General features: G+C 44.0%; 1 protein-coding gene across 1 annotated transcript in view; it reads left to right on the top strand.

The window, feature by feature from the left end:
- Window positions 1-27,442, top strand: part of LOC139257595 (ectopic P granules protein 5 homolog) — a gene marked incomplete at its 3' end in the record, with an annotated part of 162,376 nt that overhangs the window by 4,865 nt on the left and 130,069 nt on the right. Inside the window, exons 3-9 of the mRNA XM_070874534.1 lie at window positions 1,560-1,682; window positions 12,568-12,824; window positions 14,486-14,626; window positions 21,130-21,274; window positions 22,798-22,995; window positions 23,406-23,516; window positions 26,918-27,040. Coding sequence (XP_070730635.1) covers window positions 1,560-1,682; window positions 12,568-12,824; window positions 14,486-14,626; window positions 21,130-21,274; window positions 22,798-22,995; window positions 23,406-23,516; window positions 26,918-27,040 — 1,098 coding nt within the window. The remainder of the gene's footprint in view (window positions 1-1,559; window positions 1,683-12,567; window positions 12,825-14,485; window positions 14,627-21,129; window positions 21,275-22,797; window positions 22,996-23,405; window positions 23,517-26,917; window positions 27,041-27,442) is intronic.

The raw sequence follows: 27,442 nt of genomic DNA, 5'->3' as shown, positions 1-27,442 counted from the left end.
TTGACAGATTCAGGTTGTAGCTTGGATACATCTAGCACTTTAAGAATGCTTTTCAAATGTCATGTTTGGGCACACTGGCAGTATTTTTAATATTACTACTAAATTTTCCTGTAGTGGAGTGAATGGTAAGTCAGATGATGCAATTGTATAAGGACAGAAGCATTATATAATTTGCAATGTATTATTCTGTTGCTGAGGTGAATCTTTATTCTTTTAAGGCCATAAAGCCCCTCAGTCATGCCTCAAACCAGATATAGATCTTTTTCAAGGAGCCAATTGACCCAAATCAACTCTCTTTTCTGGGAGTTTAATCCACATATCCACTGTTCTGGGAGTTCAAGTTTTTTTCTAATCTCTAACCTTGATCAACGCTTGTGAATTTTGCAGTTGTGTCCTCTAGGTCTATGCTTTGTGAAGATCTATATCATGCCTCCACTCAGTCTTTTCTCCAGTAAAAGTAAGTTTAGAGCCTTTTTTCATAACTTAGTTCTCTAAGGCCTGGGATTATTCTGGTCACTCTCCTTTGACCCCTTTCTATTGCATCTATGTCTATGTGCATAACCAAAGCTGCATAGTCCAGAATTGGAATCATCATTGATTTGTACATTGTCAGTGATCAGTTCTAAGTCTTTTCCCTTTTTGACTTTTATCAATGGAGATCTATTCATGTCATACTTGTGTTTACACTTTCTACACATATTATCCGTTGTGTATCAACATTCAAATCTATCTGCTGTAATTTAGTACATCTACATAATTGATCCAAGTCTCAAGATTGGCTCCCTTTTACTTGTCATCTAACTGCAGAACATTTGTCATCAAATTTAATAACATTCCTGTAAACATTCTATTCCATATCGTTCATAAATACCTTGTATGGAAAATAGCATGGGTCCCAGAACAGATTCGTGGGGAGCTCTACTGGTTACCTTTTCTCAGGTAGAGTATTCTCCATTTATCACCACCTGTCTTCTCTTGCCAAATCAGTTCTCTATCTAAATAGATTTACACCAAAATTACAACATGGTAGCAGGTCATTTGGCTCAACCAGTCCGTGTTTATTCTCCACATCTGTAGTAGTCCCAATCCCATATGCTCGCTCTATTCCCATAACCCTTTATTCCTCATTCCTTCAAAGAGTTACCTAATCTATTAAATATCTAGATCATTTTGTCACCCATTCCACAAGCCTTAAGCTTCCTTACTAGCTTCACATGAGGAACTCCTTTTGAAAAACCCCCAAAAAACTACATCTACTGGATTACCCTCATCCACTTGCATAGTTCTTTGTAGCCTAGGGAAAGACACAATGCTAGATGATACTCCTTTTCAGTTATGCAAAAAGAACTGTTAAAGGGACCTTTTCAAGCATATAAAATATTATATGTTGAAATTAAACCAAGAAAGTGGGATGTGAGGAATTACATTCAGATTAGTGAAAAGCAAATTTAATTGGACATTAGAATAAAATGTGTTCTCTAATCAACTGGGCAGGGAAATAGGTACCTTGTACGTATTATAACGGTATTTCCTAGTTAATACTTTTATTTATTTTCCAGCAATCATCCCTCACTCTTGACCCTTCTCTTCATACTGAAGTAGCATTGATGGTTCTAGAAGTGTATCAGAAGTACCTCACTGACAAACCTTACAGTGGATTCATCTCTGAAAGCATAAAGCAGGTAAAATATGTAGAAATTCAGCTAGTTGGATAGTTTTATAAAATATATGCGAATTCTCCATTTTTCTCTAAATATTTTCTGCAAATAAAAATATACAGACAATATGCCTTGACTTTAGACATTTCCGTAAGAGATGGCACCTACACTGTGCTTGCTGACTGCAAAGCCTGTCATATACAAGAAATGTACTTTTTATTAATTTTGTAAATTGTCAACATTAAAGATTGGTCAAATTAATGCTTGGAAGTATAGGGGTATACCTGACGAATATTTTATAAATTTTTATTTTCCTGACTGAGCTGTGTGTTAAAGTAAATTGGGAAAATATCAGTTTCAATTTTGTTCACACTGCATTAGATTTCAGACTTTTTGGGGGGGCTGGAGGTAAAGTTCATAGTTGACATCTTTTTATTAAAGTTTGTGTTTAAAACATACATAAAGAAATATCTGCCATTTGCACATGTTGACTTGGCATAATTTGATTTTTTTCTTACCATTTTTTAAAATCAAATATTTCCTTTAACTGTACTGCCAACTATTCACACAGATAAAACACTGACATAGTAGCTCAAAAAATGCTAAGTAATCCTTTAATAATATGTATTTTGCTTAAATGCATTAAGGTGCTGAGAACTGTGCATCAGTCTGCATCTGTAAACACTGATTTGTCCCCTCAGAAAGCTAAAACACTTGAATTTTCAACTAATTTTAAGTCCAACTTCTTATCAGACTTTCATTTTTCAAAAGAAATTAAAGATAATTATTACCAATAGTTCTGAACAACTTGAATTAGATTTTCACCAAGCTTTATATTAAAAAAAATACAATTTATTGTTTGTTGGCAACGTTATCATTGTGATACATTTGTTTTATTTAAGTTTTCTTGCTTTTACTCATGGAGTGGCTTTCTGATAGCTATGATTATCTTCTCCTTTTCATTCAGTATTTTTGTTGTCCCTGACTATACCATCACTGCTTTGGTTGTGTTTTTAATATACGGAAGGTTCTTTGATGCTGTCAGTCCAATAAAATTCTAAAATTAAATATATTTAATTTAGTAGTTCATTAGGAATGAGGACAGAATCACAGTATTGACTTATTTCTGTGTACCTGTACTATGCTTTGGTCCCAGTGCCAACAGCGATTTTGATTTTGTAGTAATGCGGTAGGTCTGCTTATTGTTCAAACACTGTTCCCAGAGTGATATCCTGTCTGACTTACTCTTGTCATTAATTGTATTACATTTTGCTCCATTGTGTGTGAACTTTCTTGTATGTCCAGTATTTTCTTAAGCCACATGTTTTGCCTTTTGGGCTAAAACTTCAGTTCCTTTTCCACAGTTACTGAGATTTTTTTGTTATCCTTGTATACAGCAAAGGCTACAACTGTATTCATGCCACTTGTCTTCGATGTTTTCTCATGAGTTATCATTTTACCTGTGTAAATTCTTACTGATTCAAAATAACAGTGAAATAACAGGCTATATTTCTAAGCCTGATCATTCCAGCTCAGATTGCAAAACAGAAACAGCAAGATACAAAACGTGGATACTAGCCTTCCTCCTATAGCCACTTCCCTTTATGAAATAAATAAATCATCATCATAGGCAGTCCCTTGGAATCGAGGAAGACTTGCTTCCACTCTAAAAATGAGTCCTTAGATGGCTGAACAGTCCAGTACGAGAACCACAGTCCCTGTCACAGGTGGGACAGATAGTCTTTGAGGGTAAGGGAGGGTGGGACAGGTTTGTCGCACGCTCTTTCCGCTGCCTGCGCTTGATTTCTGCATGTTCTCGGCGACGAGACTCGAGGTGCTCAGCACCCTCCCGGATGCACTTGCTCCATTTAGGGCGGTCTTTGGCCAGGGACTCCCAGGTGTCAATGGGGATGTTGCACTTTATCAGGGAGGCTTTGAGGGTGTCCTTGTAACGTTTCCTCTGCCCGCCTTTGACTCGTTTGCCATGAAGGAGTTCCGAGTAGAGCATTGTTTTGGGAGTCTCGTGTCTGACGTGGACAATGTGGCCTGCCCAGCGGAGCTGATCAAATGTGCTTCAATGCTGGGGATGTTGGCCTGGTCGAGGATGCTAACGTTGGTGCGTCTGTCCTCCCAGGGGATTTGCAGGATCTTGCGGAGACATCGTTGGTGGTATTTCTTCAGTGACTTGAGGTGTCTACTATATATGGACCATGGACCAAATAAAACTGTGGGAAGACTCTGCATTAGGATCAGTTGCAAAATTTTCTTCCAGAATTGTTATGCCTCCAAGAAGGTCACAAGCTGCCATCAGCAGCAGCATTGGTGGAGCAATATGCTTGAAAGGTAAAAAGATAACAGGGCCAAAATTCAGATCCCTACTAAGAATCGTTACCGCCAGATTGCGGCAGAGTAAAGCAGCCGCCGACTTCTGGTTGAATGGCTGCCGCCAGCGAAATTTAGTTAAGCCTTTCTTCTGGCGGTGCCGACTTCCACCCCGCTTGCCTGACTTTCGCTACGGTACTGTGGTTGGGCAATCACAATACGCAGCACTGCCGCTCCGCCCCACCAACGAAATTCAGTATAAAAAAGCCTACCTGCTTCCTGATGGTACCCTGACAGCTTTTTGTGTCGGAGCACTTTGCTGGGCTGTTCGAGGCTGCCAGAGGAAGGAGAAAGCAGTTTTGGTGCAATCGGGATTTTTGTGCTTGAAAAGTTCGCGCCATTCTGAAAACTTGTTGGGAGTACCAAAAATTGTAGTGGACTTGAGAACTTTTGGCGACTTCTGAAAAGTTTTGTTTTTTACTCGCCGTTATTAGTAGTGGCCTGGGGGCCTCATTCTGTTGTCCATCGAGGCTTCCGAGTGAGGGTTGAGCCGAAATACGCAATGGGCTCTATGTTAGCAGGGGAATGTCTTGTCCACATTGAGAGGCAGGGAGGCACGCAGGAGAAGGCGGCACCATCATCAACGGGTCCAGAGGCAGCGGACAAGGGAAGCAGCAGCCATGGCTGCCCAACATGGAGAAGGGCCTGGAGATCTCAGCATTGGGGTTTGCAGCTAGGGTGGCTAGGAAGGAGCTGGTGTCAGGAGGAGGGTCAGGTACGCTGAACCCCCACATCAGATAGTGGGTGAGGAGCCAAATGCTTGCCAGCTTCAGCCTGCAGAGGCTGAGGAAGATTAAGAGTATGAGGGAGAAGGCAATCAGCCAGCTGCCATCGGAGGGACCCAGCACAGACTTGGGGGAAGGAGCCCTACCGTGCAAGGGTGTACCGACATCAGTTTTAATTCCTGGAGCTAAGCGATGAACAATGTCTGTGAAGGCTCGGATTTAGGAAGGATATCCTGAGGGAGCTGTGCAATCTGCGGGCAGATCTGCAGCCTCAGAAAAGGCTGAGGACAGCTCTCAACGTTGAAACAAAAGTCACCATCGCACTGAACTTTTACGCAACTGGCTCTTTCCAGTCTACATGTGCAGACATTTCTAATACTTCAGAGTTTTCTGCCCACTGCTCCATCCATCAAGTGACCTATGCTCCCGATAAGAGGAGAGTCCAATTCATATCGTTCCCAATGACCAGGGAGAGGCAAGTGGAACGCCAGGTCAAATTTGTCCACATTGCAGGGTTTCCCAGGGTGCAGGAGGCCATTGACTTCACAGATGACAGACTGAGGGCACCACAAAACCATCCAGAGATTTTAATGAACAGAAAGGGTCCAGCTGGTGTGCGACCACCAACGCAGGATCATGGCAGTTGATGCCCGGTATCCAGGCAGCAGCCATAATTCCTTCATCCTGCACCAGAACAGTGTGCCCACCATCTTCTCGGGTCCAAACCAGGATTGTGGATGGCTGCTTGGGGACAAAGGATATCCCTTGTCCACTTGGCTGCTGACTCCCCTTCGGAACCCCAGGACTTCTGGCGAGCATGCCAGGACGACGCTCATTCCGCCTCCAGGTGCATCATTGAGCAAAGGTTCCATTGCCTGGACCGTCTGGTGGTGCATTGCAGTACTCGCCTGAACAGATCTCCATTTTCGTGGCTGTCTGCTGCATGCTTCCCAACCTAGCCATCATGAGAGACCAGCCGCTGAAGGTCGATGCAGTAGTACCACCTCAGGCGGAGGAGGAGGACCAGGATGCATGTCGCTAGCCACCCAGCAGGCATGGTCGCCATCCCAATCCTGCAAGGCATGTGCAAATCCGTCTCATTACTGCTCGCTTCAGATAATTTAAAGCCCACATGACCCTTCAGCTTCGCTTTTCCATGGCCTTCCCAATGAGACCCTTCATACATCATCGCCCACCATCAAATGATACACCTGCCCAGATAGAGGAACACAAAATAAAGATTTATTACATCATAAAAAACTGCAAAAAACCCCACAAAACATCATTTCTCACCCTTGTGAATTTCTTTATAATCCCTCTTATGCATGCCTATCCTACTACTACACCGCAGTGTCTTCCCTGTGGCTGCCTCATGGGTCTAGGAAGGCTGCTTGGTTTCCTGTATGGAAGCTACAGATGACCTTCTAGGATGCCCTCAACCAGCTCTGGCTCTGGAAGGCCAACTGAAGACTGGTCAGCACCTTCCTTGGAGGGTTCAGTCAGACTTGGCTTGGGCGGCTCCATGCTTGAAGGCAATGGCGGAGTGACAGATCTGGGGTCAGGAAAGTTGTGATCCTGAGAAAGCACACCATCAGGATCCTGGTCCAAGGAGCCTGTGTCACTCCCCGGGGACGGCACATTACCACCACCACCACCAAACTGAGGGAGCTCAGGTCAGTGCTGTAGTGTCACACCGGAAGGTACCCGTGGCCTGTGGTGGACCCAGCTGCGAAGGCAACACTGAGGTGTCGGGTGGCATCCAGCTGAGACTGCATGAGAGCAGCCACAGTCTCAAAGCCACCAGAGATGACAGCAGTAAGGCATCCATGGCCTGTTGCCCAGACTGCATAAGAGCATTCTGAGCATCCAGGGCTGCGGCCATCCTCTCCAAAGCAGTACCGATGTGCTCGTTCCCTTGTGCCTGTGCTGCAATGGCAGCTGCCACATCACCTACGAGTTGTGGCATCACAGCTGGATCCACATGGTCTCTCTTGGGGTCCACCATCGCCTGAACACTGGCAATGATGGGCTCCATGGAGTACGCAGAGCTGTCAACAAAATGTGGGAGGCGGACTCCTCCACGCTCCTCACCACTTCCGACAGCCTGTCCGGCACTCTTGGCACTGCCACCAACATCTGGGAATGCATGGCCTCCGCCCTTCTTTTGTAAGTCCCAACATCGATGGGCTCGTCTGAATCCTCTTCACCAGAACTCTGGTGAGGACTCGCACCCCCCCCCCCCTCGGAGAAATGGCACCCGAGGTTCCCTTTGCCCGTCGCCATGCTGCAGCCCTCTAGGCCCCGGTGCACCACCCAGTGTAGGCCCCTCTGCTATATTGACTAAATCGGACCGCGTACTCATAGTATCTGAGCTGGCGCGTGAGAGTAGAAGCAGTGATGCGTTGCTGCCAACAGTGATCCCCTCGTCTTCTGCCTCAGTGTTGTCGTCAACGAATGGAGGGGGTTCCAGCGTGTCACGTAGGCTCGAAGCCACAATGTCCTCTATGGTCTTGGGATCCCCTTGGCTTACTGGCCCCTCAAGGCTGTCGTCCAGGCCTCGCCTGTCCATATCATTATTTCCTCCCTGGTCTTGGCTTTCACTGCTGTCAAGAATGTCATTGGTCGTTTCCCTCCCACGTGCACCAGCGCTAGGACCCGCTCTCTGGCTGTCAATGGACACCTCATCTGCAAGCATAAATGGCACAAGGGATGCCGTGAGGGGGAGGTAGGGGTTTGACACATGGATGCTGCAACTAGTACACTTGCAGATGGAAAGGCACATTCAAGGAGAGATAACATTAAAGGAGGGCCCACTTACCCATGCTGCCCACAGAGAGATCGGCATCGCTAGTATCAGTGGCCACAGGGAATGCAGCATGTCAGCCCACTAGCGCCTCTATCCTCTCCTCCAAGTGTGTGAGGAGTTAAAGCTGGGGCTCGCCACCACCAGTCCTCCCCTGTTCCATGCGGTTGTGCGCAACCATGGCCTGCAAAACAAAGAATGGTTGCTGAGTAGCAGTGTGATGAGGCCTCAGAAATGAGTACACAAGTGTGTGTTCCTGACATGCAGCTGGAGCTGTGACATGAAAGGGAGCCTCCAATGCGAGAACACACATACATCTATACAGGCCTCAACAGTGAAATGCTGCTTCAGTCACTACATTGTGAAGGTGGGAAATACGAAAAGGATAAAGGAGAGGCTCACAGCTGGAAGGTCAGCAGTTGGTGCAACAGGTACTCATTTTCATCAACCGGATGAGGTCGTTCAGCCATTTTCCGCACTGGGTGGCGGTCTGGTCATAGATAGATGTCCCTGAGACCACCATAGCAATCTCCCTCCAGGCATTGGTAAAAACCTCCCGAATAGGTCTGCCTGCATCAGGGTACAGCACTCACCTCCTTCCCTCCACAGCCTGCATAAGTGTCTCCAATTCTCTGTCAGAAAACCAGGTTGCCCTCCTCGGACACCTTCACCAGCCATGTTCTCCAGTTAAACGCCTTCCCTCCTCAGGGCCTAGCTGCAAACCCTGGCCTTTAAGAAGGCTGGGTAGCAGCTGGCTCGTTAAGAGCTCAACAAAACAAGGTGAATTTCTTCATGGAAAGACCATTCCAATCTACTCACCAAAGTCCCGCCAGCCAATACCGTTGGGCGGCATTATTTTTCAAAATCAGTGAATTTAGTTCGGATTCCCCACTCAAAGGCCCCAAGTTTCCACATGATTTGCTCCTGATTTTTAGGAGCAACTGGTGTAGAACGGAGTATCTTAGAAATCGGAATTCTCCACATTTATTTTTCTGCAGTTCTAGTCAGGTAGAACAGTTTCACTTTGGAACAGAATTTTGTTTTCAAAAGGGGGCGTGTCCGGCCACTGACGCCTGATTTGAAAGTTTCCACAGTGAAAACGTACTCCAAACTAACTTAGAATGGAGCAAGTGAAGATTTTTGTACGCTTGAAAAAACCTTGTCTACACTTTAAAAAATCAGGCGCAGGTTACAAATTAGGCGTCCGGAACGAGGTGGGGGGGGAGGGGGGGAAGGGAAGTCATTAAATTCTACAATCAATCCTTAGTTATACTTATACAAATATTATACAAATAAATCCAACCTGAATAAAAATTTATAAGCAAAGAAAAGATTAAATAAACCATGTTCCTACCTGTGTGAAAGTGCTTCAGGCAGGCCTTTCAGGCAGCGGTGTGGCGTTGGTCTCGGGGCAGGCAGCAAGCAGCGCTTCAGGCAGCGGTGTGGCGTCGGTCTCGGGGGCAGGCAGCAAGCAGCGGTGTGGCGTCGGTCTCGGGGCAGGCAGCAAGCAGCGCTTTAGGCAGCGGTGTGGCGTCGGTCTCGGGGGCAGGCAGCAAGCAGCGCTTCAGGCAGCGGTGTGGCGTCGGTCTCGGGGGCAGGCAGCAAGCAGCGCTTCAGGCACCGGTGTGGCGTCGGTCTCGGGGGCAGGGGCAGGCAGCGCTTCAGGCAGCGGTGTGGCGTCGGTCTCGGGGGCAGGCAGCAAGCAGCGCTTCAGGCAGCGGTGTGGCGTCGGTCTCGGGGGCAGGGGCAGGCAGCGCTTCAGGCAGCGGTGTGGCGTCGGTCTCGGGGGCAGGCAGCAAGCAGCGCTTCAGGCAGCGGTGTGGCGTCGGTCTCGGGGGCAGGGGCAGGCAGCAAGCAGCCTTGGTGCTTGAGGCAGGCCTTCATTCCCCGCGAAGATGCAGCACCCGGACGGACTTGAGGCCATTCGGTCATGGGATTGCAGCGGCGTCAGTGGCTTGTCAGGAGCAGCAGCAGCCTTCTAGCTGTGAGGGGGACTGACTGTTAAACACAGTCCCTCACACACAGAAATATCAAGAAAATTAAAATTGTTTATTGTCTACACTTTAAAAAATCAGGCGCAGGTTACAAATTAGGTGTCCGGAACGAGGTGGGGGGGGGGGGGGGGGAGGGGAGGGAAGTCATTAAATTCTACAATCAATCTTTAGTTATACTTATACAAATATTATACAAATAAATCCAACCTGAATAAAAATGTATAAGCAAAGAAAAGATTAAATAAACCATGTTCCTACCTGTGTGAAATTGCTTCAGGCAGGCCTTTCAGGCAGCGGTGTGGCGTCGGTCTCGGGGCAGGCAGCAAGCAAGGTTCAATAAACAAATTTTCACTTTTTCTGCAGCACTTTTAAAAATGGCCGAGTGCCAATGTTTACTTCAGACTGCGCGAACGCTCCAACGCGCACGCGCAGGGTTGCCGGCACCAAAAAAACTCATTTAAATTGTACCCGCCCCCTCCTACTTACAAAATCGGCGCGAGTGGTAGGCTCCGCCCCCTGTGCGCCGCGCCAAGCAGACATTGAGCTGCAAGGAGCTCGAGAATACCGCGTTTTTTTCAGGTGCTGTTTTCGGCGCGAAAAACAGGCGCCCAGCTCTGAGGGGCGCCTTTTTCGCCGCGTGTGGAAACTTGGGGCCAAAGATAGCAGCAGTAATGGAGCCCAAAAAGCAGTAGTTGTGCCCTGTTTTGGGCGGACCTGAATTTCAGCCCCAACAAGTCCCTAGTATCCGGTACTGTATTTGAAAAATTGCACTGGTATAAATGAATATACATGATGGTGCTTTCCACTACCCGTGATCTAAAATGACATCTGATCTATAGGTTAGAAGGCTATGGGTTAAACTAAATGTTTCCAAATTCTGTGGAAAAGAAAATTCTACCAGAAGACAGGGTGTCAAATGTGGAAACGTTCTTCAAAAAAAAGACCAGATAAGCCAGGAAATTGGAGCCAGTTGGTCTTTCGGTTGTTGACAATCTACTAGACTGCCATATTCTTCTCCAGTGGCAATACCAATGAAAGTATGGTGAGACGTGACTTCCGACCACTGGCCTGAGTTTCCCAGGTCAGATTTGTTAAAATATTTTTGGTATGCTTCTGGCAGTGTTGCTGCCAGCACTTGTGAACTTGCCATGTGCAATGCATGGGGGCAGAGACTAGGAATGGCTGTTGCTGCAGAATCACAACACTTGCAGCATCTTAAAGGGCTAGGCAGCATCACTGAAATTCTCCAGCTGGATGATTCCACTTGAAAATTTATTGTAGCTGATGAGATATTGTGATGAACCCTCCCTCTTTTGTGCCTGGTGTGTTACTTTAAAGTTGCCACCACTTTTCCCATTGCCTAGTAATACCTATCATATGTCGGGATGATTAGCATCCAGGGTGGCTAAAGTGGTAATGACAATAAACGTGACATTTGACGTCACTCGCTCAGTACTGCATGATTTACATGTGACCCCCATATATACAGGGGAAAACCAGCATAACTTGGAAGGAAAATCCAGTCTCTAAAGTCTAATAACATTGGATGAAACTACTAAGGACTTGTAGAAAATTGAGTTAATCAGTTAGTAAAGTGCATGTCATGCTTGACTAACCATATAAAATTCTTTGAAGAAATGAGAGGATAGACAAAGAAAATGCAGTGGATTTCATTCACAGATTTTCAAAAATATAATGGCATATGGAATAAAGAGGATGTGGTTTCATGAGTAAAAAGCTGGTTGGAAGACAGTAAGTCAGGGTTGGAGTAAAAAGAAAATTGAGCTGGAAAGATGTGTTGAGTTGGCTTCATTTTATTTTCTCTATAAGTAAATCATTTTGGTTTAGAAATCAAGGGAACAATATCGAAATTTGTTGATTACACCAAATTGTGGGTCATGACAAATAGTGACGGGAACTGCGAAAAACTTCAGGAGAACACTCTTCCTCAGGCGGCCGAAGGCTGCACTGGCGCACTGGAGGCGGTGTTGAATCTCGTCATCAATGTCTCCTCTTGTTGATAAGAGGCTCCCAAGGTATGGGAAATGGTCCACGTTGTCCAGGGCTGCGCCGTGGATCTTGATGACTGGGGGGGCAGTGCTGTGCGGCGAGGACAGTCTGGTGGAGGACCTTTGTCTGATGGATGTTTAGCGTAAGGCCCATGCTTTTGTACGCCTCAGTAAATACGTTGACTATACATTGACAGAGGAGTTCAGCCTCTGTATGTGTGCAGATGCAGTCGTCGTCCACATACTGTAGCTCGATGACAGAGGTTGGGGTGGTCTTGGACCTGGCCTGGAGACAGCGAAGGTTGAACAGGTTCCCACTGGTTCTGTAGTTTAATTCCACTCCAGCGGGGAGCTTGTTGACTGTGAGGTGGAGCATGGCAGCGAGGAAAATTGAGAAGAGGGTTGGGGCAATGACGCAGCCCTCTTTGACCCCGGTCCAGACGTGGATTGGGTCTGTAATGGATCCGATGGTAAGGATCGTGGCCTGCATGTCGTGGAGCAGGCGGAGGATGTTGACGAACTTTTGGGGGCATCCGAAGCGGAGGAGGACGCTCCATAGACCTTCACGGTTGACAGTGTCAAAGGCCTTTGTAAGGCCTCAGTGTATAAGGGCTGGCGCTGTTCCCTGCATTTTTCCTGTAGCTGTCGTGCTGCAAAAATCATGAACTTTGTTGAAAAGCTTTCTGAAAGTCCAAATCAATTATATTATAGGGAATTCCACTATCTTCTTTATCTGTAACTGAAAATCCGGTTGTAATGCATCTAATCACTCTCATTAAATTTCAAGATGATTCTTCAAAAAAAAAACTGAAGTATATTATCATTCCCTTCCCAGGTGTGAGAATATCTAACCTTTTACATATATTACAATAATTATATTCAATGCAGTAATCTAAACTTATATTTGCATTAAAGGATTGATAATTAAACTTTCAAAGTTTTATGCTAATCAGTATCCATATTAACCTTTTTGATTTTTCTTTTGTTTAATTTTAGGTGTCGTACTTGGCTAATGTTGTTCGTCTGAGTCAGACTCCTGAGGCCTTATTTAATCACTGGGCATGGGAATTAGTTGTCCGATTGAAGCTGCGGACTAATCATCCATGCAACGACCAGGGTTGGTCATCTATTAACTCTATTGCTGCACCAGAAATGGATGAATCATCCACCCTCCATCCTCTCTCTAAAGCTGTAAAAGCTGGCATTCCTATTGGTTGTTATCTTGCGCTGTCAATAACATCAATAGGTCACAGGTATGAAGCACACTCTTATCCAAATTAAAGAGTATTACTAACTATACTTCTTAAAAATAAAATAATTGGTGCAAAGAACTATTATTATTCTTCATTCATTAATTCTTCAGTCAATAGAGATGCTATGCCATTCCACATGGGAGGTCAAGAAACGTGGTTTTTTTTAAGATTTCCATGTGATTTCTCTTCTCCCTCCCTCCTTTGGGATGTATCACTGAGCTGCTCTGTAGTTATTTTCTCCTGTCTGCCAACACTGTTGCAATATTGCATTGTCACACTATTGCACCATTTTTGGGAATTCTTCACTGCAGGATTTCTTTCACTTTTCATTGTTCCTTCACCTTGTTCAATTTGTTTGCCTTGCTGCTCCTAGGTTAATTAACCTGTTTTCCTGTTCCTAAAATGTTTTGTTTTTAAATCCACGTTCACTTGACATTTCCATGTGTGACCTCTCAAACCATGCCCCTCTAGATCTCTCAAAATACTTTCTATGTTTTTCCTGCTTATATTAAACTTGCTTGGTCTATAGATTTCAGGTATGTCTCCAGAGTTTTTTTAAATGCCTGTAATAGAGTTCTGTTTTCCATATTCTAATTGAGAATCTCCCCAGAATATAGTACATTTTTAACAATTTAAGTTTTCCTAATTTTGATGTCCAGTCCTCTTAAAGTGCTTCAGTATTGCTGCACTGGTTTGTGACAGAGCAGCGGTGAGAGATCGTGGTGGAGGTGCGACAGATGAGGGTACGGGACCCAGAAGAGCCGAGGCCCAGGGACAGCACGAGCCAGCCCACACTGCAAAAAGTGTGCGCACTAGGTCCATGCAGCAGAGCAGGTCTCCAGTCGTCCTGGTTAACCCTTGCCACTGGATAAAGGCCTAGCTCTGTCAAGCCCATGTGGTGGTTGATATGCAACGGTCACCACAAATTTAAAAAATCCACACACAGGCATCTTCCATCCCTTCAATTGGAGTTCAGAACTGGAACATTGGGTCCTTCATTGAAACATCTGTGAACTCATGTGAAAACAAGTCATCCTCATTCGAGGGACTGCCTATGATGATGAGTCCAAAGATAGTGATCCTTGCTGGAGTATGGTTCCATTGGCAGCAGTTCTCTATTCATGTGTGAATTTGGACAGCAAGCAACATCAAGATATCGATCATGGGGGCTATCATAACTAAGTCCAATTCTGTGCTCCCCTGACATTGATGTATATGCTATTAGATATTAGACCATTAGAAATTAGGACATTTATTTTTCCTTTACAGCCTTTTTAAGATTTTGGAGTAGGTTATTTTCTAAACAGTGAAGACAACTACACTTAAGACGATGTAGCTGTAACATCCTTTTGAGCATTTCGTAATATGAAAGATGGAAATGAATATACACTGTTGTGTTCAATTGTGTCACTGTGCAAATGATCACAGTTGACATATGTGTATATTTCTTAGTCTTCTATTTGTTAAGTAACAAGAATTAAACAATGGCCTTGACTGCCAGAGCAATACGTTAACACCAATCTAATGCCACTTTTTCCTGGACCTGCTGTTAATTATTGCATGCTGTACCATATGAACAGGTTCACAGGGCAGCTTTATGTACTAATATGTTTGATTCAAAGATGCAAATTCAATTTGCTATTTTTTTTCATTTCTTTTAGCATTGACAAGTTCTGCTCCGAAGGCATACCTCTTCTGGGTGTACTAGTACAGTCAAAGTATCTTAAAGCAGTAGTCCACGTGTTGGATAAGATCTTACCACTCTTCTACCCATGCCAATATTATCTTCTAAAAAATGAACAGTTAAGTAAAAGCTATCTTGTATTCCACTGAAAATAAAAATTAATAAAAATCTTGTATTGTTCAGAATAGAATTCTTGTTCAGAGTAATGTTCTTTTGAAGTGGCAACAGTTTACAGAATGCTTTAAAGTCTCTTTTGCAATGTTGGAAGACAAGATAGCCAATTGCCAAATTTGGAAAGCAATCAATATATATTGTATACCTGTACTAATTTAGCGGTTTCATTTCCTCAATACACTATTTTAATGCACTGGTTAACAATTTTGCATCATTTTAACAGGGCCATTTAACCAGCTTATTTTAGCTACTATTTGACCATTCAGATCACAGAATTACTTGACCATTCTTGACTAATTTGGAAAATGATTATATTACTAATCATTCAAATTGTTTTATTTTAATTCACTTTACATTGTTTTGACATTGTGGAGCTAATATTTGTACCATTCATCTGATTTTTGTTTGAGATTCTGAATTATTGATGTCCCAGCAAATCCTTTGTTGGCACAAAACTAACTTATAAAATAATAATTTCTCATAAATGATAGAACATAAGAACATAAGAAATAGGAGCAGGAGTAGGTCCTCTGGCCCCTTGAGCCTGCTCCACCATTTAATAAGATCATGGCTGATCTGATCTTGGGCTCAGCTCCACTTCCCTGCCCGCTCTCCATAACCCTACGCTCAAAAATCTGTCTATCTCCACCTTAAATATATTCAATGACCCAGCCTCCACAGCTCTCTGGTGCAGAGTGCTCTGGGGTGTCCTTGTGCATGAAACACAAAAAGTTAGTATGCAGGTACAGCAAGTAATTAGGAAGGCAAATGGAATGTTGGCCTTTATTGCAAAGGGGATAGAGTATAAAAGCAGGGAAGTCCTGCTCCAACTGTACAGGGTATTGGTGAGGCCACACCGAAAGTATTGCGTACAGTTTTGGGTCTCCTTATTTAAGGAGGGATATACTTGCATTGGAGGCAGTTCAGAGAAGGTTCACTAGGTTGATTCCGGAGATGAAGGTGTTGACTGATGATGAAAGGTTGAGCAGGTTGGGCCTATACTCATTGGCGTTTAGAAGAATGAGAAGTGATCTTATTGAAACATGTAAGATACTGAGGGGGCTTGACAAGATAGATGCAGAGAGGATGTTTCCCCTCGAGGCAGAATCTAGAACTAGGGGGCATTGTTTCAGAATAAGGGGTCGCCTATTTAAAACTGTGATGAGGATGTCTTTCTTCTCTCGGAGGATTGTAAATCTGTGGAATTCTCTGCCCCAGAGAACTGTGGAGGTTGGGTCATTGAATATATTTAAGATGGAGATAGACAGATTTTTGGGCGATAAGGGAGTGAAGGGTTATGGGGAGCGGGCAGAGAAGTGGAGCTGAGCCCAAGATCAGATCTTGTACCAAGAATGGTCAAGTAATTCTGTGATCTGAATGGCCAAATAGTAGCTAAAATAAGCTGGTTAACTCCATTCATTCCAGTGAACTAAGTCATTGACTTCATGGATATTAGACTCTTTTTTTTGCCATTTTATTTGCAAAAGCACATATTTTAGACCTCTGCATCATGAATACTCGCCATGTACTTAAATAATAAAGTAAGCCTGCTGCACTTTTTGTGTCACATCATCATCATCATAGGCAGTCCCTCGAAACGAGGATGACTTGCTTCCACGCCAAAAAGGGATGAGTTCACAGGTGTTTCAATAAAGGACCTAATATTCCAGGTGCTGAACTACATCTTGAAGGGTGGAAGATGCCTGTGCATGGATTTTTTTAGTGTGTGGTGGCCGTTGCATACCAGCCACCACACAGGCTTAACAGAGCTAGGTCTTGGTCCAGTGGCAAGGATTAACCAAGACAACTGGAGACCAACTCTGCTGCACGAACTTAGCATGCACACATATTGCAGTGTGGGCTGGCCCGTGCTGCCCCTGGGCGCTCGCCTCTTCTGGGCCCCGACCTTGCGTCTCTCCTGGGCCCCGATCACGTCCCTCTACGAATGTTCGCTGCTCCTGCGCCCCAACCTCGCCGCTCCAGCTGTAACTGCCCGCACTGCAATCAGCGACCTGGATCCAGTCGCCCTCTTCACAGTCGTTGCCCTCCTGCAATAGCAGGCGCTGCTCCCTGCAGTGGCATGCCGCTGCATGTTGCTCCCACTAATGGACCCGGCCTGCTGATAGTCTTGCAGGCTGGGACCATGCCGATTTCCGGGCTGGGCTTCTGCACATAGACGGGTTACAATTACATAGGAATATTTGAAGACAAAGGACTGAAAAAGACGACCTGCTCCATCGATCGTATCCTATTATAAGGCAAAGTGCTCCAACTCATCAGTTGGTACTCTTCATGATATGGCAATCAATCTAAGGAGGTGGTACTCAGTAAGATAATGGGACTAAAGGCAGATAAATCCCCTGGACCTGATGGCTTGCATCCTCGGGTCTTAAGAGAAGTAACGATAGGGATAGTGGATGCATTGGTTGTAATTTACCAAAATTCCCTGGACTCTGAGGAGGTCCCAGCAGATTGGAAAACTGCAAATGTAACGCTCCTATTTAAAAAAGGAGGCAGACAAAAAGCAGGAAACTAGACCAGTTAGCCTAACATCTGTGGTTGGGAAAATGTCGGAGTCCATTATTAAAGAAGCAGTAGCAGGACATTTGGAAAAACATAATTCAGTCAGGCAGGGTCAGCATGGATTTATGAAGTTGAAGTCTTTTTGACAAATTTGCTGAAATTCTTTGAGGATGTAATGAACAGGGTGGATTAGGGGAACCAGTGGATGTGGTATATTTGGACTTCCAGAAGGCATTTGACAAGGTGCCACATAAAAGATTACCTCACAAGATAAAGGTTCACGGGATTGGGGGTAATATGTTAGCATAGATAGAGGATTGGCTAACTAACAGAAAATAGAGAGTCGGGATAAATGGTTCATTCTCTGGTTGGCAATCAGTAACGAGTGGGGTGCCACAGGGATCAGTGCTGGGACTCCAACTATTTAAAATCTATATTAATGACTTGGAAGAAGGGACCGATTATAACGTAGCCAAGTTTGCTGACGATACAAACATGGGAGGAAAAGCAATGTGTGAGAAGGACACAAAAAACCTGCAAAAGGACAAAGACAGGCTAAGTGAGTGGGCAAAAATTTGGCAGATGGAGTATAATGTTGGAAAGTGTGAAGTTATGCACTTTGGCAGAAAAAAATCAAAGAGCAAATTATTATTTAACTGGAGAAAAATTGCAAAGGGCTGCAGTGGGACTTGTGTATGAAACACAAAAGGATAGTATGCAGGTACAGCAAGTGATCAGAAAGGCCAATGGAATCTTGGCCTTTATTGCAAAGGGGATGGAGTATAAAAGCAGGGAAGTCTTGCTACAGTTATACAGGGTATTGGTGAGGCCACATCTGGAATACTGCATACAGTTTTGGTTTCCATATTTAAGAAAGGATATACTTGCTTTGGAGACAGTTCAAAGAAACATAGAAACATAGAAAAATAGGTGCAGGAGTAGGCCATTTGGCCCTTCAAGCCTGCACCGCCATTCAATAAGATCATGGCTGATCATTCCTTCAGTACCCCTTTCCTGCTTTCTCTCCATACCCCTTGATCCGCTTAACCGTAAGGGCCATATCTAACTTCCTCTTGAATATATCCAGTGAACTGGCATCAACAACTCTCTGCGGCAGGGAATTCCACAGGTTAACAACTCTCTGAGTGAAGAAGTTTCTCCTCATCTCAGTCCTAAATGACCTATCCCTTATCCTAAGACGATGTCCCCTGGTTCTGGACTTCCCCAACATCGGGAACATTCTTCCCGCATCTAACCTGTCCAGTCCCGTCAGAATCTTGTATGTTTCTATGAGATCCCCTCTCATCCTTCCAAACTCCAGTGAATAAAGGCCCAGTTGATCCAGTCTCCTCATATGACAGCCCAGCCATCCCTGGAATCAGTCTGGTGAACCTTCGCTGCACTCTCTCAATAGCAAGAACGTCCTTCCTCAGACTAGGAGACCAAAACTGAACACAATATTCCAGGTGAAGCTTCACTAAGGCCCTGTACAACTGCAGTAAGACCTCCCTGCTTCTATATTCAAATCCCCTAGCTATGAAGGCCAACATACCATTTGCCTTCTTTACCGCCTGCTGTACCTGCGTGCCCACTTTCAGTGACTGATGAACCATGACACCCAGGTCTCGTTGCACTTCCCCTTTTCCTAGTCTGCCGCCATTCAGATAATATTCTGCCTTCGTGTTTTTGCCCCCAAAATGGATAACCTCACTGCATTTGCCCACTCAAATAACCTGTCCAAGTCACCCTGCAGCCTCTTAGCATCCTCCTCACAGCTCACACCGCCACCCAGTTTAGTGTCATCTGCAAACTTGGAGATATTACACTCTATTCCTTCATCCAAATCATTAATGAATATTGTAAAGAGCTGGGGTCCCAGCACTGAGCCCAGCGGCACTCCACTAGTCACTGCCTGCCATTCTGAAAAGGACTCGTTTATCCCGACTCTGCTTCCTATCTGCCAATCAGTTCCCTATCCACGTCAGTATATTACCCCCAATACCATGTGCTTTGATTTTGCACAACAATCTCTTGTGCGGGACCTTGTCAAAAACCTTCTGAATGTCCAAATACACCACATCCACTGGTTATCCCTTGTCCACTCTGCTAGTTACATCCTCAAAAAATTCCAGAAGATTCATCAATCATGATTTCCCTTTCATAAATCCATACTGACTTGATCCGATCCTGTCACCGCTTTCCAAATGCGCTGCTGTTTCGTCCTTCATCATCGATTCCAACATTTTCCCCACTACTGATGTCAAGCTAACCGGTCTATAATTACCCGTTTTCTCTCCCTCCTTTTTTAAAAAGTGGTGTTGCATTAGCTACCCTCCAGTCCATGGGAACTGATCCAGAGTCGATAAGACTGTTGGAAAATGATCACCAATGCATCCACTATTTCTAGGGCCACTTCCTTGAGCACTCTGGGATGCAGACTATCAGGCCCCGGGGATTTGTCGGCCTTCAATCCCATCAATTTCCCTAACACAATTTCCCGCCTAATAAGAATATCCTTCAGTTCTTCCTTCTCACTGTCCCCTAGTACCTTCGGAAGGTTATTTGTATCTTCCTTCATGAAGACAGAACCGAAGTATTGGTTCAATTGGTCTGTCATTTCTAGTTTGATTCCGGAGATGAGGGGGTTGACTTAGGAGGAAAGGTTGAATAGGTTGGGCCTCTACTCATTGGAATTCAGAAGAATGAAAGGTGATCTTATTGAAATATATAAGATTATGAGGGGGCTTGATAAGATGGATGCAGAGAGGATGTTTCCACTGATAGGGGAGACTAGAACTAGGTGGCATAATCTTAGAATAAAGGGTCTCCCATTTAAAACTGAGATCAGGAGGAATTTCTTCTCTGAGGATTGTAAATCTGTGGAATTTGCTGTCTCAGAGATCTGTGGAAGCTGAGTCATTGAATAAATTTAAGACAGGTAGACAGTTTCTTAACCGATAAGGGATTATGGGGAGCGGGTAGGGAAGTGGACCCGAGTCCACGATCGGATCAGCCATGGTCGTATTAAATGGTGGAGCAGGTTCGAGGGGCTGTATGACGCACTCCTCCTCTTGTTTCTTATGTATTCTTATGTCCTTATGTAATCTGTATTTATGTTCTGTCTCCTTGGTGTCATATTCGACCCTGAAATTAGCTTCTGACCACATATCCCCAGCATATAACTAAGACTGCTTATTTCCACCTTCGTAAAATCGCCTGTCTCCTTCCTTATCTTATCTCATCTCATCCTCTGCTGAAACCCTCATCCATGCCTTTGTTATCTCGAGATTTGACTATTCCAATGCAGTCCTGGCCTGGCCTCCCGTAATCTAGCTTATGTAAACTTTAGGTCATCCAAAACTCGGCTGCCCGCGTCCTAACTCGCACCAAGTCCCACTCATCGATCACCCCTGAGCTCACTGACCTACATTTGCTCCCAGTTAAGCAACGCCTCGATTAAAAAATTTCCATCCTTGTTTTTCAAATCCCTCCATGACCTCGCCCCTCCCTATCTCTGTAATCTCCTTCAGCCCACAACCCCCTGAAATATCTGTGTTCCTCTAATTCTGCCCTCTTGAGCATCCCTGATTATAATCACTCAGCCATTGGTGGTCGTACCTTCTGTTGCCTTGGCCCTAAGCTCTGGAATTCCCTGCCTAAACCTCTCCACCTCTCTACTTCTCTTTCCTCCTTCAAAACGCTCCTTAAAACCTACCTCTTTGAGCAATCTTTTGGTCACCTGCCCTAATTTCTTCTTATGTGGCTCGGTGTCAAATTTTTGTCTTATAATACTATATTAAAGGCGATATATATAAATACAAGTTGTTTTTGTCTCAGCCTCCAATGTGGTCGTGGATTATGATTAGGTAACATAATGTTAAGCAAATTGGAAAACTCAGTATCTTATTTCTTCCTCCACCTCAGGTTTTTAATGTGCCTGCAGCTATTTCTTCAGACTGACAGTGGTGTGCCTCAGGGAGTGACTCAGCAGGTGACCCAGAAAGTAGCACAACATTTAACTGGCATCAGCTATGGAGAAAATATTAAATTGTTAAACAGTATGATCCAGGTATAAAGAAACATTAGTTAGAAGATGCTCATAAAAGAGAAATAAAAGGGAATTTGATTGAACACACAGAATCCTAGAAAACAATATAATCATACAAAAGGAAGAACAAACTTGCATTTATGTAGCACCTTTCATGACCTCATGTTGTCCCAAATCATTTTACAGCCAATGAAGTACTTTTTGAAGTGTTGCCCCTGTTGTAATGTAGGGTGTCACCACTGCCATTTTTAACCACTTGGACTTCTTTCTGACTTTTAAATCACGTACCCCCTCAAACATAGTTTATTGTTAACATGGCATCAGCTGGGCTCTTCTTAATACTGCATAGCATTACACTCGTTGTGCAAGATTACATAAATCGGCTATTTTATGGTTGGATTCCTTGTGTAGCTGATCGTTTAATAGCCTTGGTTAAAAGGACTATACTTAAAATCTATTCAGCATATTGCTTATAAGCTGCTAGCTTTGACAACATTATTCCTTGATCTCAACTTGTCCTTTCATGCTGGTTGTGGTAGAGTTGGATGGGTCTGCCTCCTTTAGGACACTTGTATTCAACTCTGGGGATACCGACAGGGTTGATACATCCATAGTTGTATTCTTTTCCACTTAAATTATCTGCTTCTATTCCTGATATATCCAAATACATGTATTTTTAAGTATAACTGAATTATCATTACTTTCACACAAGAGTAAACCACATTAAACGTTTACCACTCTTAAACTAAATGTCCTAAACTTGCAGGTTTCACTCTGAACACTTTTTTAGCTTAAAAATAGGCTTCTTAAGCTCTGTAATCTTTTCTTCTGAACATCTCTCGGGTTTTTCTAAATTTTCCTTTTATCAATTTGGGGGCTAAAAGCACAAATCTTTTCTATGCTTAATTTTACTAAGTAAGACATTTTCTCTCAATTTTTAAGGCCACTTTTCCAACAAAAGTTTGGTGCTATATCTTCTTCCACTCCAGTAGTCCCACTCCAGGGACTTGAGCACATAAATCTAGGCTGACACTCCAGTGCATTGCTGAGGGAGTGCTGCACTGTGAGAGAGACACCATCTTTCGGATGAGACGTTAAACTGCTCTCTCAAGTGGATGTAAAAGATCCCATGGCACTATTTTGAAGAAGAGCAGGGGAGTTATCCCTGGTGTTCTGGCCAATATTTATCCCTCAATCAACATAACAAAAACAGATTATTTGGTCATTATCACATTGCTGTTTGTGGGAGCTTGCTGTGGGCAAATTGGCAGTCGCTTATCCCACATTACAAGTGATTACACTCCAAAAGTACTTAATTGGCTGTAAAGCGCTTTGAGATGTCCGGTGGTCGTTCAAGGTGCTATATAAATACAAGTCTTTTTTCTTTCTTCAAAAGATTGTCATATTTGAGTATTATAAATATATGCAGAAAAAATTTTCAATATCTAAAAAAAATTGTTAAAAACTGTATTTATATAAACACAATTAGTCATTGAGTTTGGGTGTTATACTCTAAAAGAAACTAACTGCGCTCATGTTTACAGACTCATGTCTCAGAGAGCAATAAACCTGGCAGAGTGGGAGCAGCTGCTGTGTTGGAATTCTGGATTCAGGTCTTGATGAATCAACATCTGTGGCACAGAGACAAAGCTGTTTTGTTTCTGATGGATAATCTTTGTAAGGTTGCATTTCTTCATCAGCAGGAAGACTGTTTGCAAAAGCCTCTTTACCAACAACACAAGGTATCTCACAGAAATTAAATTTTTAGGTGCAAGCTAACCTAAAATACTGCTGATGCAACCAAAAATGAAGTACAAATACATGGTTTGATGCAAAAGATTAAATAGTAGCCAAATATATTTAGTGTTGTAACTATATACAAGCTTATAAAGAAGTTTAATTCTGAAACATTTACCATATATGTTAACATCTGTTTTTCTGTTGCAAAGATATGCATAGGATTATTGTTAAAATTGAATCACTGATTTGGGAATGTTAATTTAATGTGTCAGTTTGCTTTCCTCCTGTTCACAATCTATAATTATAATAGTAAAGCCTGCTTGCACCAGGTTGTACAAATCCAGTTATATGCTGTACTGTTTATTATAAATAACTGAAAAGATATTCTTGCTTACTTTGACAAAATGTTTAGAATGCTCTTGGATACCATAGTGATCGTGGATTAATAACTTCATTCATGAGCTGGATGTTAGCTGGCAACATAACTCCATCATTTATTGAAGGCAATGCCACTTCCACTGAGGTAATTCTTATAAACTGTGTGTTAAAATACAGTCACATCACTAATAAGACACCAACCTCTGTATCACGATTTCTATATTTATTTTGAATAACTTGCATATTGTTAAAAAGAAAATCCCTCACTATTAGTCGGAATGTTTGATTGCTTAAGAGAAATGTGACCACTTGTTAACTGTAGCTTCAGAAACAAAGTAAAATGATAAGAGTCTTTTTATGTTTGTATGCATGTAAACAGCAGTAGAGGCATGAGAAGAAACAAACTGATAATATAAGTGGGACAGTGAATAGAGAGAGTAAAATGAGTGTTTGGCAGAATCCTTCTAAACAGGAACGACCTGTTGGACTTCAATTTTTAAGAGGCAAAAAAGCAGGACCTCCTGCATTCATTAATTGTTTAAACACTAAGGGCTGGATTTTCGGCTCATTTGCGCCCCATTTAGCGCCGAAGCAGGGCGCAAAAATTATTTTTGGGGGCGTGAAACGAGGCACATGGGAATTTGTGCCCAGGCGGAATTTTCGGCAATGCTTTTGCCCACTGTTTTGACCGTTTGGATAACGGAAATAGTCGTACATCGCTGCGCTAGCGCCCCGGGCGGAACTTACGAGTATATCGCTCGATTTAACGTCCACCCAGGAACCCGTCAAGAAAATACAGTCGCACCAGGCGCTAACCGCGCCATCTTGAAAACGGAAAAAATCGCAGTTGTGAGTGATTAAAAGTATTGGGAGAAGAACGCTGCGTTACTGCATACTTTTGATTGTGAAGTTTATGTGAGTTTCTAGTTTGTTTTAAAGGACATTTTAAAAGATGGGGGCCATGATACGGTGGGAGCCAGTAATCCTGGCTGCTATATTCATACGGCGTCAAGCTAGAAGGCTTATTGATAATCATTTTCAACGTAATCGAAGACTTATGGGGAAGGAGACCTTACCCTCAACGAGTTTACAGGGAAACTCGCTCATATCTGTAGCTCTCTGGGGCACAGTGCGTTAGAAGGCTGCGCTTCCGAAAAGAGGTGGTCACAGAGATATGCCAGCTCATACAGGCAGACCTATAGCCTACCAGCGACAACAGGACTGCATTGCCTGTTGAGGTGAAGGTGACTGTGGCACTTGCCTTCTATGCCTCCAGCTCCTTTCAGGCATCAGTGGGGGACATATGCTCCATCTCGCAGCATGCTACACATTGCTGCATTCGCCAGGTGACTACTGCACTGTACGCATGCAGGATGGAATTCATAAACATCCCAATGACCAAGGAGAGGGCTCGAGGTTTTGGACGATTTGCTGGCTTCCCCAAGACTCAGGGTGCCGTTGACTGTTCGCACGATGCCCTGCAAGCATCTTTAGAGAATTCAGAGTTTTACCGAAACTGAAAGGGATTCCACTTCATGAACGTACAGAATGTCTGCGACCATACTCAGTACATCATGGCAGTCAATGCCCAATATCCAGGGAGCATCCATGATGCTTTCATCTTGCGTGAGAGCAGTGTATTATGCATGTTCCAGCGTCAACCACAAGGCCAGAGCTGGATGCTCGGGGTCAAAGTTCACAGCCACACCACCTGGCTCATGACGCCCCTCCGGAACCCTCAGACAGAAGCCGAGCATCGCTATAATGAGAGCCATGCAGCCACATGCAACATTGTCGAACAAACAATTGGAGTGCTCAAGCAGCCTTTCCGATGCCTGGACCACTCTGGAGGCTGCCTACAATACTTCCCTCAGCAGGTCTCTGAGTTCACTGACCACACTCGACCAGCTCCGTTGGGCGGGCCACATTGTTCGCATGCCTGAGACAAGACTCCCAAAGCAAGCGCTCTATTCGGAACTCCGACATGGCAAGTGGGCAGAGGAAACATTTCAAGGACACCCTCAAAGCCTCCTTGAAAAAATGCAACATCCCCACTGACACCTGAGAATCCTTGGCCAAAGCCCACCCTAAGTGGAGGAAGTGCATCCGAGAGGGCATTGAGCACCTCAAATCTCATTACTGAGAGCATGCAGAAAGCAAGCGCAGGCAACGGATGGAGCGTGCGGCAAACCAGTCCCACCCACCCTTTCCTTCAATGACTGACTGTCCCACCTGTGACAGAGACTGTAGTTTCCGTATTGGACTGTTCAGTCACCAAAGATCTCACCTTTAGAGTGGAAGCAAGTCTTCCTCGATTTCGAGGGACTGCCTATGATGATGATGAGTTCATTGTGGTGTGCTGCATGCTATAGAACTTAGCCATCATGAGGGGACAGGAATTGCCAATGGGGATTGCAGGACCACCTCAGGAGAGAGGTGGGATGAGGAGGAGGACGAGGAGCCTGGCGAGGAACCCGTGCCACCACAACCACAGGGGAGGCCTCGTGGAAATCTCGCTGCTGCAAAAGACTTACATCGGCAGCTCAATAATTGAACGCTTTGCTTGAAGAGTGAACGGCACGTTTGACCATTGCCTGGCCACTCTATCCCACCATGTTCACTATTCCCCCTCTAATTCTGCAAATGAGACACTACACAGGAATGGTTAAGGTGAACAAAAGAATTTGTTAAACATTGTAAACTTTTGTCAACTTTGTAAACTTTAATAAAATAACATAAATTAGCTGCATCCAGCAGTGTGAAAATTCAACAACAATATTATGAACAACATAAATCAGAACATAATAAAACATAAAACATAGGATGCATCCAGTATCAACAACATAAGTGCAGCAACCCCTGCCCCACTATCTTTTACCACTGGTTTCCCCCCGTCCCTTACCCCCCCACCCTTTCCTGCTGCTTCTAACCCAAGTGGTACCAAGATGGAGTGCAGCAACATTGTCAGAGCGCTGCTGTGTTGGGGGGAGAGACAATGGAGCCGCTGCCTGGAGACGCACTGGACCAGTTCATGGTGTGGAAGGCCCAGTTTCTGACTAGCGAGCCTCTTCATCATCGTCGACAGTCACAGGTGGTTTGGGTGTGACACTGGAGAACTCAGAGTATGGCGGGAGCGTTTATGGACTGCATCATCTGCCCAAGCTGAAGCAGAGCTTGTGCCTGTGATGCGCCATATTCCGCAAGGCTTCGCACCACACTCTCCTGAACTCCAGTGTCACTGCTAGAGGCCACCAGCCTCGTGTGGGCACTGATGGCCTCGCATCTGCAACCCTACCTCCGTAATGGTCGCAGTGAGATCCTCGATGGTCGTGAGAATCCTACGCTAACCTGGCGCAAACGTTTTGATATCGCTGCGATTTGCGCCCAGAAATTGGCGAAAACACAAAAACCCAAAAATCCAGCCATTAGTACAAGTATAGGCTATTGTGCCAAAAAAGATATTTGGAAATCTCTTGTTTTAAAACATTGACTGATCTGGATTTCTGCTTAGTACTACAATGTTGTAAGAAAAAGATTATTTTATAGGTGTGGTTTTCTTGGATCATATTCAACATGGAGGCAATTTTTGAAGAAGATTCCCAACTCCGTAGATATATGGAGCTTGAATTGATTAGCAACCCTTCAGTTACTCCGGATCACGCCCTAAAGGTATATATTATATTCTCTATGTAAGATAATTGTATATAATTCAGTTTAGCGTGTGTTTTTCCCACTCTAAATGAGCTTAAAGACTAATTTATATGAATGCTTGCAAATTAACAAACATAATTTTATATCTGTTGGTTATAAAATACTTTTCTAGATAACTTAGCTGTTGTATTCATTTTATACTAGATGTCAAATACAGTGAAACCTGTAAATTAGTGATACCTAAGGGACTTGCATCAAATGTCCTTTATTTGCAGGAGTCCTTATTTCCACAATGGTCATTGTATATACAGTAAGTACAGTCCAAGTGTAATGTTGTCAAGTTTGCTGCTGATACAAAGATGGATGGAAAAGCAAATTGTGAGGAGGACAAACTATCTGCAAAGGGATATAGACAGGCTA

Source organism: Pristiophorus japonicus, unplaced genomic scaffold (genome assembly GCF_044704955.1).
Source record: "Pristiophorus japonicus isolate sPriJap1 unplaced genomic scaffold, sPriJap1.hap1 HAP1_SCAFFOLD_875, whole genome shotgun sequence".
NCBI lineage: Eukaryota > Metazoa > Chordata > Chondrichthyes > Pristiophoridae > Pristiophorus > Pristiophorus japonicus.
The sequence above is the reverse complement of the archived record's forward strand: the minus strand, read 5'-3'. Positions and strand labels throughout refer to the sequence as shown.